The sequence below is a fragment of the Myxocyprinus asiaticus genome, chromosome 43, assembly GCF_019703515.2.
Source record: "Myxocyprinus asiaticus isolate MX2 ecotype Aquarium Trade chromosome 43, UBuf_Myxa_2, whole genome shotgun sequence".
Taxonomy (NCBI): domain Eukaryota; kingdom Metazoa; phylum Chordata; class Actinopteri; order Cypriniformes; family Catostomidae; genus Myxocyprinus; species Myxocyprinus asiaticus.
This window is the reverse complement of record NC_059386.1, coordinates 6,207,443-6,220,854: the sequence shown is the minus strand read 5'-3', so window position 1 is coordinate 6,220,854 and position 13,412 is coordinate 6,207,443. Positions and strand designations below refer to the sequence as shown.

Below are 13,412 nucleotides of genomic sequence, written 5' to 3'. Positions count from 1 at the left end.
TTTTTTGTGTGTGCATATTTATTAGATGCTACTACTTACAAATCAAAAAGGGAAATGGAAAATGCACACAGCGGTCATGCTGGGGTCTCAGGAGGTTAAATCATTTACAACTAAAGATACAACTTGCTTTTGCTGCCCCTCTGTGGACATTTACTTGAAAAATGGAGCTCACATATGCCCATACGTTCAACCACACTTCCAGCTTCGGCCACAGGAGCTAGTGATTCAAAGTTTTGGTAAGCACAGACCGATTTTCACGTTAACTTTCGACCTACTGTCAACCCCTTTCCCACATACAGTCCCGGTACTTTACCCATAATAACTTTCTAGAGTAGAACTCTTGAGAGGAACGGCACACCCGAGGAGTCTTTCCCCTCTTGCATTCTTACAAACAAAACTTCCCAAAACTATAATGCAGCAGCGCTCGTCACCCCTCGCACAAACATAATACAGTATGTGAAACAGGTGATCATTTTTGGATACTTTGTTGGTTTTATGTTATTTTTGTTAGGGAATTGGAAAATTAGCACAATCCTCTGAGTAGCAGGCTAGCAGCTACAAGTTTGTTTACTCCTGGCAGCTACTTCGTATGTCTCAATACTTTGTGAGTCATTCGTGTTTGACCAATTACAGGCTACAGCACATCCCACAGTCCCTCTTCTCCCCAAAAGTACCTACTCCAGAGTAGGAGCTAAAAAGTCTCTTTATAGTCCCTCTAAATGCCAAAGATGAACTTTAGTTCCTCATGTGCGGAAACGATGTAAAGTAGTAGTTCCGAGTAGAAGTACCTAAAACGGGCTTTAGTTCCTGCAATGGGAAAGGGCACACAGTGCGATCATTAGCATTTTTCATACTTCCGATTTTCTCACTTCCAGGGATTGCCGTCACAGTGTAAACTTACTTCCGGTAACAACAATGGACAGTCAAACAAAAGATCTGCTGAAATCAAAGTCTTCATGCAAATTAAATAGCGTGTAAATGTTTGAACTGGCTTTTACTTTATTGGTGACTCTACAGCACTCTAATTAATATCTTAATTATGGGACAAGAGCATTGTTAAAACTTTAAGAAAGGCATATGAGAGACTGAATCCAGTGTATTCTCTGACATATTTAAGCTGCTACCAGTCAGCATTATCATCTTAATGTCTGTAACCCTCCGCTGCAGTATTCGATGTAGTGCTTATGCCTTTGTACATGGTAATATTGTTATAATTAGAATAAAATGCATTATTTATTTTCTGGAATACTAGCATTCTGATTACCGCATACTGTGTAGTATATACTGTATACTGCCTACTTTTTTAACTGTATGTGAAATAATATGCAGTATGCAACTATAAATAACATTAGCATACTACACTGTGTAATGTGACCTCACTAAACAGCAACTAAACGCATAAATAAGCTTTAGCGAAAAATCAAATGGACTGGGATTTTTAAGTGGACTTGACTTTTGTATTGACTCCAACATTACATGGTTTATGTTGAATTTTAAGAATGATGCACGTCTTCTAACAATATAGGATGCCTTTTCACTGAATGTGGAATGTTCCTCACATTAGCCACCACAACTAATATATTAGGAACAAAATCATGATGTACAGTAAGTTCTTAGCATTTTGCACATACTGCAAATAGTATACACTGCATACTGCAGAAATAGTAAAAGTAGTATGGAAGTGTGCTGTTCCGAACATAGCCCCAGTGAAAGGATTAGTATTTATTGGTTTCTATGATTTAAGCTTTACTTTAACAATGCTGAGCAGTGTGGCTAATGGAAAACACAACTGGTATGTTATATATATAATCTCCTTATAAATAAGATTAATATGGCATTTATCTCTGAGTATTTAGCCATGGTGTTTATCCTACAGAGTCGCCTGTTGCCATGCTGTGACTGCTGCTAATTTTGCATGCGTCTGGAATGCGACAGCTGCAGTCACATAAGTGCTCAGTACAAACTGAAAGGCATTCTTTGGTGTGATGGCCCCAGGCCTTCTTTATTGTCAAGATAACACTCTTAAACTAGACTGCAACACTCACATAAAAGCACACCAAACTCACACTTTTTGAAAATCTGGTAAGATTCAGTCAGGATAAGCTGGATTACTATGGTAAACTCTTATGATGCATTTCAGACAACTCAGAATTTAGAATTTTGTACCTCCTATTGAAAATAATGACTGGAAGACCTCTTGAAGTCGGACATCCGACTTTTGAAGTCAGGGTAAACCAACCAACCCCAACCACAGCGAGAAGCATCATTTGACGTCATTTCCAAGATGGCGGCGACCAATGATCATAACAGGGAGTTACGATTTGTGAAACGTAAAAACAAACTTTTAAGAATTTTCACTACACGAAATGTAGGAACATGCAATATACAATAAATATACAAGATGATATTAAAAAGAATTGTTTTTGTGTCAGTCAATTTACCTGTTTTGCTGGTGAATAGCTACTAGTTCCCTATCTGTCACTCACTCGACGTTGTGTCGATGTAGTGACACTAGGGGTCACTCTTGGGAGCTCGAGACACCTCTTTGATAAAAGGCCAATGAAAATTGGCGAGTGATATTTGCATGCCACTCCCCCGGACATACGGGTATAAAAGGAGCTGGTATGCAACCACTCATTCAGATTTTCTCTTTGGAGCCGAACGGTCATGCTCACTGAGCTGAATACTACTGTTCATTCACCTCTGCTGGATCTGATGCCGCATTTCAGCGGCTTCTCCCCCCTCTGCACTGGTGCACTGCAGAGAATGCCCCTGGGTGCTTCGGCAGAAATAAAAGAGTATATTTCTCTAAAAGTGTATATTTCTCTAAAAGAGCGGCACACACGGAACGTCTTTTTAAAGACGCGTCTTTTTAAAGATGCTTTTCCGATTGTGTGTTATTCCTGGTTGTGCTCGTTATCTCTCGCCTTCTGACGGTCACAATCATTGTCTTTTGTGTCTGGGCACTGCTCACACGGAGACAGCGTTCGTGGGTTGTCATGTTCTCATTGCGAGAATATGTCCATGGCAACGTTGCTGTCATGGCTCGCCTTCGTAAGAAAGCAAGCCACCCCAGAGGCTCCCGCCTCGGTCCTTTTACCCAAAGGTATGAGGCCAGCACGGCTAGCACTGGGGGCGATTTGGGGACCCCAATGGGACCGCCTCCGCCGGGTATCCCCCTGTGGACCTCCCATTCACCAGCACGCTCGTCCAGTCGGAAGCCTCAGCTGGGCTCCTCCCTTCAGGGTTGACTGCCCAGTCACAGGCTGACGCGGAGATGACGACATGCTTTCCCGGGCAGCCGCGAGCGTCAGCTAGAGTGGAACTCACTGCTCTTCCCTGAACCCTCGCGGCTCAGTGATTGGTTCCTGGGCTCGCGGCACCGCTCAAAGCCACACCCCGCCCCCGTTCCTTTCTTCCCGGAAGTGCATGAAGAGCTGACAAGGTCGCGGGAGGCACTTTTTACTGCCCAGTCCCGATCTTTTCAGCTTCCCTGCCCTCACTACCCTCGATGGTGGGGCAGCCAAGGGCTATTCGGCAATCCCTGGTGGATAAAGGCGCTCGCAGTGCACCTATGCCCGCAGAGCACCGCCACCTGGCGCGGGTGCCCAAAGCCCCCATCCAAGGCCTGTAGGTTTACGTCGTCTCTGATGGCAAAGGCCTACGGTGCCGCTGGACAAGCCGCCTCTGCCCTGCACGCCATGGCTCTCCTGCAAGTCCGCCAAGGCGCTAAAGGAACTGCACGAGGGTAGTTCCGCCCCGGGATTGATGCAGGAACTGTGCTCGGCGACCGACCTCGCTCTCCAAGCGACGGAGGTCACAGCACGGTCTCTCGGGCGGACGATGGCCACACTAGTGGTCCAGGAGCGCCACCCTTGGCTCAACCTGGTCGAGACGGGTGAGGCCAACAAGACACGATTTCTTGCTGCCCCCATTTCCCAGGTGGGCCTATTTGGCGACACCATTGAGGACTTTGCCCAGCAGTTTTCGATGGTAGAGCAGTAGATGGATGCTAGCCGGCATATCCTGCCCCGGCGCGGCTCAAGATCCCGCACCCCATCTACTCATCGCCAAGGGCGTCCCCCTGCGGTGACTGCACCAGCTCCTTCGGCCTGGCCCCGGCGTGGAGCCCACCGCAGGAAGCAGACGCCACCCGTCTCATGGCCGCCTAGAACCCGTGAAAGGCTTCAAAGCGCCCTTGTGACGGGCGACACAGGGACAACGAAACCCACTGCTCTGGAGCTGGTAAGCAGATCTCCATCTTTTTGTTACCTTTTGCATTTAATTGCGCTGCATGCCCAAGTGGCTGCAGTACTCAAGAGCTCAGCAAGAGCGGTTTCCTTGTTCCCTGGGTCACGTATCAGGTGTGCATGGCCGTCATCACGACCACTGTCCACCACTCTATTTGGCAGGTTTGGCGCTCCAGTGGTGGTCTCCCGCCCCTGAGCGCCAAGCTGTGGCACAAATCCGACCCCGATGTGACAGTCTCCACGGGTCACGAGGACAGGCCTCTTCCAACCCCCGTCCCAGGCTGTTCCGGGGGTGGTCACAAGGAGCCAGGTAAGTGCTTCGATGTCCTTAGACTCAGCATGGCCACGACGTGGTGTGGCACCTCGAGCTCCGCCCCGCCATGAGGCCCTACCTGCCGGTACGTCCGATGATGTTGTCCCTTTGGTCCCCCTTGCGTGGAACTTGGACACATGCCTTGCGCTTTCCAATCCATCGCGAGGGCTGGTCCGGACCGTCCGACTCGGCTGCGCGATTCACTTCGCCGGGCATCCGCCCAGGTTCAGCGGTGTCCACTTCACCTTGGTGAAGGATGAAAATGCTGCTACCTTGCACGGAGATTGCTACCCTCCTACAGAAGGGAGCAATAGAACATGTCCCTCCAGCCAAGATGAAGAAGGGGTTTTTCAACCCCTACTTCATCGTACCGAAAAAAGGCGGTGGGTTGCGGCCAATCTTGAACCTGTGAGTTCTGAACTAGGCTTTACCCAGACTCCCGTTCAAGATGCTGACGCAAAAACACATTCTGGCGAGTGTCTGGCATCAAGATTGGTTCGTGGCGGTAGACCTGAAGGATGCGTACTTCCATGTCTCGATCCTTCCTCAACACAGACCCTTCCTGTGGTTTGCGTCTGAGAGTCAGGCGTATCAGTACAAAGTCCTCCCTTTTGGCCTGTCCCTGTCTCCTTGCATCTTTACGAAGGTCGCAGAGGCTGCCCTTGCCCCGTTAAGGGAGGTGGGCATTCGTGTTCTCAACTATCTTGACTACTGGCTAATCCTAGCTCATTCTCGAGACATGTTGTGCGCACACAGGGACCTGGTGCTCTCACACCTCAGCCGACTAGGGCTTCGGGTCAACTAGAAAAAGAGCAAGCTCCTCCCGGTTCAGAGCATCTCTTTTCTCGGTTTGGAGTTGGACTCAGTCTCCTTGACAGCGTGCCTTACGAACGAGCACGTGCAGTCAGTGCTGGCCTGTTTGAAGGCATTCAAACAGAAAACAGCGGTTCCACTGAAACTTTTTCAGAGGTTCCTGGGGCATATGGCATCCTCGGCGGTGGCCACCCTGCTCGGGTTGATGCATATGATGCTGCTTCAGCACTGGCTCCAGACTCGAGTCCCGAGATGGGCATGGTCATCACGCTGGTCTGTCACCATCTTTTCAGCCCTTGGACCGACCTCTCGTTTCTATGGGCAGGTGTTCCTCTAGAACTGGTCTCAGTTCACGTAACACAGTTCAGCCAGTTGTGGCGTTTCGTATAGGGACACAACGTCGAGTGAGTGACAGATAGGGAATGTCATGGTTACTTGTGTAACCTCCGTTCCCTCCGTGTCCCTCCTGCCACAACGCTGAACTACCCGCTGAAATGGCCAGACCTTATATCGGCTCCTCAGCATAAAACCTGAATGAGTGGTTGCATACCAGCTCCTTTTATACCCGTATGTCTGGGGGAGTGGCATGCAAATACCACTCGCCAATTTTCATTGGCCTTTTATCAAAGACCAGAGGTGTCTCGGGCTCCCAAGAGTGACCCCTAGTGCCACTACATCGACACAATGTCTCGTTCCCTCCATCAGGGAACGGAGGTTACACAAGTAACCATGACGATAGCCAGCTAGCTAGCATCTGGAAGACTGTGGCTGCGTTCCAATCAGAAGTGATCATCCCTATGCCCTATTCGCTTCAAAGTCTTTACCATCTACTGTGAGAGCATTGAAGGGCTGAAAGTTGTGGGGCTCCAAAACAACAGTCATTCGGGAACTCACTTTTTAAGTAATTTATATTGGAAATTCAGTTTGAAGTGATCTTACAGCATGACTATAAGGATTGTTCTCCCTTCTAAGTGCCCTTCAGAGGCTGATTTATCTAGTTTGGAATGCAGGATGTGTGTTTGGATTGGATACATATGACCATGAAGTGTGATTGGCTGGAAGCGCTGAGGTCAGAAGTGGGAAAACTCAGGTATTCCCACCTTCGACTTCATCTGGAATTCAGCATTAAACCTGTGTTTGGCTTTATTGTTACATAGCAGTTGACAATTGTAACATTTTTGGAGGGAATGTGTATGTACCGATCTGGCATAATCAATAAGCAATTACTTACAAATTATATTAAATAATGTCAGGCAACATGATCAGATGGGAAGCTGACATAATCAATGATGAGCGCAATTCAGAGGTTGCATTTTCGCTCTAAAACTACATTTTTACTCCACTGATGGATAGGTGTTGGGTTGGGGTTTGGGTTAGGGAGCGTGGTTGATAAAATATGGATCCCTCTTCACTATATTACATCATTTTCAACTAAAAACAACTCACTTTTGGTGCCCCTATGTGGACTTTTTAGATGGAAACTGGAACTCACACATGCCCATATGTTTAGGAACACTTCCAGCTTTGGCCACTGGGGCAGTGATTCGAATTTCAGTTAGCACAGACTGAGCATAGCTGAATACATTTCAGTCTACAGTCTTGGAATATATAGTGACATCAGTCTCATAACATAATAAAGTAGTTTCAGTGTAACTGATTGAAATTATTTTTGTTTCTAGTTTTTAATTTTTAATTTTTTTTAGGGAAGTGATACATCCTGTTTTTCCTTTTTAATGTGATATAACTTCCATTGTACCATGGTCTGTATGAATACTCAATTCTGATTGGATGGAATGCTTGGGTTAAAACCGTTTAATGCACAGGTAGATCTAGTCAGTTTTTATCACTGTTTAATGCGCCTACTTTTCTGTCCTCCATAATGACACATTGCGAGAGTTTGATGCATCTGTTCAAATTACCTCCGGATGCAAATATAGTCTCAGAGGTGGGATCACATCACAAAACAACATCATCAAGTCATGCTGTGCCGTCTTTAAATCAACTGTTAAGCGCTACAGGAAACACAGAAAAGACTACAGTGTTCATCAGCCTCGTTTTACTCACACAAAGTGCTTGTATGGAAAGTATGGTTTGACATTCAGCTGCTTTGCACAGAGGGGGAGAGAAGGTAACCGGTACCCATCAAATGCGTCTTTCGCTGTCCGGCAAGATGACTGAAATTGTAATATAATGATCTAAAATTGCTGCCCTTCTCTACATGTGCACCTATAACCGCTAAAGGGTGCTTTGTGTTCACACATCGCTCACTGGAGCTCTGAATGGATGGAGACCATTTCATAACACACAGCCATTTGCTGTTTCTTAATTGTACAACCCCACATTGCAATTTCATTCTTAATTCAATCAATCAAGCAGCCTTAATGGATACCTTATGGATGTCTCAGAGGTCAAAGTCTGCAGGCCTAGAGTATTTTGATAAATTTAACCGTTATTGTTATTTTTCCAGTCAAAATTTGCACTGTAAAAATCAATGACAGCTGTAACTACTCAATGCTGGCAAGTGACCATGGTATAAGCAGGATAAGCCACGGCTAGATATGCATTAAACTATTTAAATGCACTATGCGTCGGGTGGTTCTTTGCCTCCACGTCGTGCATTAAAATAATTGAATGCACACCTAGTTGTGGATTATCCCTTACTTTTATTAGTCTTTTTACAGACAGATTTGATCTAAGTGTCTAATTCTTTGCATGTTAAATGTGTATTGGATGGATATTTAGGGATATAAGAAGCAGATGTTTGTACTGTCCTTTGGACATGCCGATCATAATTTATTTTCCTAGTCAGGAAAAAGCCAGATTCAAATCTGTTCAAGTTTTCTGACTTTTTAAATTTGGGGCTGGTTTTGAACTGATACGTTCCACTGCTTTGAGAATGACAAATTTATTTAAAGGAATATTGTGATTATTTACTCTTTTTATTATTTACCCTCATGCCATTCCCATTTGAAAGGAATTTGAAGAATCTTCACGCAGCTCTTTATGATAATTTTATAGTGCTTTTCTCTATTTTGGATCTTGTGTTGTATTGAAAAGAGCTATGTAAAGATTCTTCAAAAACTATTTTTGGTGTATCACGGAAAACATAACAGCATACAGTTTTGAAATTACATAATTTTCATTTTTGGGTCAACTATTCCTTAAGATTGAGCAAAGTATAAGTGAATGTGACACCTTTCATATGAGTCACTGCCTGGACATCATATCCTGTAGTAAACTAATGTCTGCTGTCATTTAACATGGTAGTCACTACTGCAAGAACACAATGTGGGCTGTTAGCAGTATGCCCAATCATATCTGGTTAATGAATTTGGATGCTATATGGTGTAAGTGAGAAGACTGTTAAAGTGAGTGGGTGCAGAGGAAAGTAGTGACTGCAGTAGTCTTGAGTAGCCATTCTTCTTTTAGCATAAAGTCTGGTCCAAATTACATCAAATTCTGGCCAAGAACCGCCCATTTAGATAGGATGAGACCTTCTGTCCGACATGTAACTTGAATGCAGGAGTCTCCATGGACCATCTCAAAGAAATCTGAGGCAATACGCAATGCTATTTTTTGTGTGACTCGTTCATAAAGCCATTCTGACGTAAATTTTCGGATTCATGAAAGTTTTCGTATTTTCAAAACAATAGTTGATACGAACAAAATTTACACCTGCTCTGACCATGAGTAAACTGTAAGACATCGGAATGTGAGTTCTTTCAGGAAAACTAACATGACTACATTTTGATAGAAGTGAAATTAAATAAGTAATTTGTATTTGCATTTATTTTTTCAAAGTATTGTTTTTATTCTTCGAATAATTTTTCCAGCAGAAGTGCATGACATTGAGGGAAAAGTTCATGGAAAGATGCAGTTTGCAGTTGATTTTCTTGAAAAAATTAATGCCCTCTAACATGACTGGTTGGACAGTTTTTTTTATATTTGATATGAGCTCTATAATTTAGGTTTTATAATTTAATATAGGAGTCGGTAAATCGCATTCAGTTGTTAAGGTATGGTCAATGCTAATGCTGTTAAACCTGTAAATACACACATTGTGGGCAGGTGCATATACAATACAACGGAGAAAAAAAATGAAAAACTATGTCATATAGCTTGCAAATCTATAATATGCGTTTCAGTCAAAGATCTTCTTCAGGCATTCTATTAATTTCTCTGAAGATTCTTCCAGTTGAAAGTAGCCTATATCACTGTTACCATCATGATTTACCCGAGAAGTTTCACAAATGATGCTGGCGATGCACTGCTAACTGAACCAGAGAAGGTTAATGGACATCCTCCTATCGGCTTGAACTGAACATTCTTTACACTCACGTCAAACCATTTTTATTGACTTCTTGAACTGTTTGATTCACAAAAGAGCCTCCGATATCAGCAAAAACATCCTTTCTCTAATTTGCTTTCATTGAGATGCTATTGTGCTTGCTGAATACAAATTTTACGATGTGAATGAACTTCATTCATAAAAAACTAATTAATTACAGTTGCACATAGATGTTAAAAGAATTAACTAGCGAGTCTGATGCCTTCCTTATATGGAATTTTCATGGATTATGATAATTGTGAATGAATGTGCACACACCCCCTATTTACCGATGTTTAGAATTCACGAACATACACACATTTTACAAAAAAATCTGGGGAGTACGAAGCATTTGTGAATCCAGCGAAAAGTTTTTGGGAAGGTCCATTTTACATGCAAATTACTCCGAATTACTCATAAATTTACGAAAGTTTCATGAATGAAGCCCAATGTATGTAGACTTTGTGATCAGAATTTCTGTCAGTTCAATAATAACAAGTAGCGATTATTTCCTAAACACAGAAAATTGTGTGACTGTGGCAGCATCTTTGCAAAATGACATTACATGTATCGCGGCAGTTCCATGTTCCACTGTGTGGCGCTAAAAGCGAGTTAAATGTTCTCCCAAACAGATGAGGTTTTTAAGGTCAAACGAGTTTCAAAATCACAAAAACCTACTTCCAACCCTAGACCTTAATCCTAAACCTAACCAATACATTCATAAAAAGCAAATGTGAGATGAAAAACAATTGCTGAAACAACCACGTAATTTTGTGGTGCTTCTAAGACACTTTCGGCTCACATGTTGACTGGCGTGCTCTTGAGGACTTGTACCCCTGTCCTGTACATGACAAGTGCAATGCTCTATCAGTTGAGCTTGAAAATTTAATCATGCACAATAGTAAAAGTGAAAAAAAAAAAAACAACAAAAAAAACATGACATATTCGAGCTGCTACCAGTCAACATTTTGACTGAATAAAGGGTCAACTCCTCAAAACACAAGACCATAGACAGTCCATTAACCTTACTTGTTTTGATCTTGCCTGTGCAACCATATATTCATTCATACTCACAATTTCATTGGCAGTGGCACATTACATGCATGTGATATGCTGTTCTCACGCGCACACGCACAGATGCAGGAATCCATGACTGCAGACAGCAGCTGCAGCATCATAACCCATGCGCTGCCCTCGCTCCCGTTGTCAAGGCAACCACTCGTGATGTCCAACCCTACAAAGATAGAGCGAGGAAAAAATGGAAGTACTCACTCGTATGCCGGGGCGTTCCTCTGGAGAGGTGTGCCCATCATGGCTGCGTCTCCTCTCTCTCCCTCTGTCTTTTTGCGCTCTGTCCTTCTCTCGGCTGCTGTTGCTGCTTCAACTTGGAAATGAAGGATCTTCTTCACCTTTCCTGAGAAATCTGAAGGATGCTTGGTGGAAGCTGGCAGCTTGTGTCAGCTCTGTCTAGCCTGCAGGAGAAGAGAGAGAGAGAGAGAGAGAGAGAGAGAGAGAGAGAGAGAGAGAGAGAGAGAGTGAGAAAGACAGACAGAGAGAGAGAGAAAGAGAAAGAGAGAGACAGAAGGGAGGGTCACATTTGTTTAATGTTTGGTTTTATTGGTAGTGAATATGCTTGCGTTTGATCTTTAATTTGACACTGTAATATTAGAGTCATACTCATTATTAACATGTAATAAAATCTACAAGTCTTTAGACATTTATCAAAGCTGTCATATTATAATGAACCTTTGATTTATGCAATATTATTCAACAGTTAATTCTGGTCCTGTTCAGATTTGACAAGTAGGGTTCCAATAGTGCTCATATTTAGTATAACAACACTGGGATGCTTCACTGTTTGTAACACTGCGCTTGTCTGGCACACAATAGTTGGTCCTGCTTTGGCTTACTTTGAAACATCTTTAGTATATATAACTGACCATATTGTGTAAAATATCTGCATCAGCATTTTTGTGTGTAACATTGCGACAATGCAGCACAAATTAGCTATGCTAACCGATAGCCAGATTTATTGAATCCATATGTTTAAGCCATATTAAGTATAGTACAGTAATGAGACATGCACTAATGCAGTATATTATGTGCAATCGGAATTGTCATACTTTCCACTTAAAATGTGGCAATGACAAGTTTAATACATATATAAATACATATAACTTTTTGTGCATTTCAATGTTTAAGTAGGTCAAATGTAAAAAAAAAAAAAACATATCACACATAACTATCATATTGTTCGTTCAAGTGGTGCAATCTGGTCTTTTCTACATTAATATGTCCACAGAAGTCTGGACGCACAGCACAGCGCTACTGAAGCCTTGCTTCAATGGGAGTATATGGCAGATTCATTTAGCATTCAAATCAGTGGTATAAAAGATTGATGTTGATTGGACGAGATGCTTTAAAATCGGCATTTTGGGTCCCGTCCGGAAGCTGTGCTTCTCTGGGAGTCTACAGGAGCTTCATGAGCGATTTTTGCATTAGTTCTGCATGTAAGTGCTTACTGGACATTGGGCTTTTAATCAATGCATTTTTGTCCCGCCTGGAAGCCCTTATTCTATATGTGATGATTGGTAAATCTCTCAAATGGGCGGGACAATGCAACAAAAGGACAATAATTGAAACTGTGATCGTGGTTGACAGCATATGGGATGCAACAGCACTGCTGTCGAGTGCAGCTTGTTCAGTGCTCCGAGATACAGTTTTTGCTACTGAGCCTAACCAAAGTCTTTCTAGCGAGTCAGTCCACAGGCGGCCATCTTTGTAATGCTCCAGGGAAGCTATTTCCAGTTATGAAAGTGCAGCTCCAACTACTTGAATGGAGGAAAAGCTAAAATCTCCAAAACAGTTGGTCAATATTACGATCAAAGAACATATTTCAAATCAGCAGTAAAATATGATAACACTGGTGTCATAAATTGTGCTTCTTTACCTCAGATTATGCTAATAAAAATGCTTGTGTAGCTAATGCGTATTCAAGTTTTCGAGTTGATTGACAGGATGTCTGTATCTAAAAGGTGATTGGTTCTTGTACCTGTAAGGCGGGACTTCCTTTCTACATCTGTTGACTGGTGGGCATTACAATTTCTCCCATTAATTTTAATGGCCTATCTCTGCTAAATAGTCTCTGACGTTACACGTTAATTTCAGCTTTTTGTTTTTTAATTGATTTCATTATGAAATTCCACAGTTTGAGTAGCAGTCGGAGCAGACTTTGGGAACAACAATGCAGAAATCAAAAACAATAGTCTGTGCTTCCCCATTTTTTATTAGCACCAGCCACCAATGATGGAGGACGACAGGTTCATTCTTGCATATTTCTTGGTGAACTCTTATTTTGACACCGTAATACATGTTAGTCATCTTGCTGACAATTATGGAATTGTAGTTAAATACATACAGTATTTGTATTTATTTTTTTGGTGTGACAATTTACAGTATGCATCTAAGGTAGGGTGACCAGATATCCCCGTTTTCCGGGGACAGTCCTGGTTCCCTATCTGTCACTCACTCGAAATTGTGTCGATGTAGTGACACTAGGGGTCATTCTTGGGAGCCCCAAACACCTCTGCTTTTTTGAAAAAAGGCCAATGAGTATTGGCGAGTGGAATTTGCATGCCACTCCCCGGACATACGGGTACAAAAGGAGCTGGTATGCAACCACTCATTCAGATTTTCTCTTCGGAGCCGA

At 43.0% G+C, this 13,412-nt stretch overlaps 1 protein-coding gene across 1 annotated transcript in view; it reads right to left on the bottom strand.

The window, feature by feature from the left end:
• LOC127433392 (paralemmin-2-like) overlaps positions 1–11,093 on the bottom strand; it is a 75,610-nt gene extending 64,517 nt beyond the window's left edge. Inside the window, exon 1 of the mRNA XM_051685258.1 lies at positions 10,976–11,093. Within this exon, the coding sequence (XP_051541218.1) occupies positions 10,976–11,016 (41 nt within the window). The 5' untranslated portion in view covers positions 11,017–11,093. The remainder of the gene's footprint in view (positions 1–10,975) is intronic.
• Between the last annotated feature and the right edge of the window lie 2,319 nt (positions 11,094–13,412).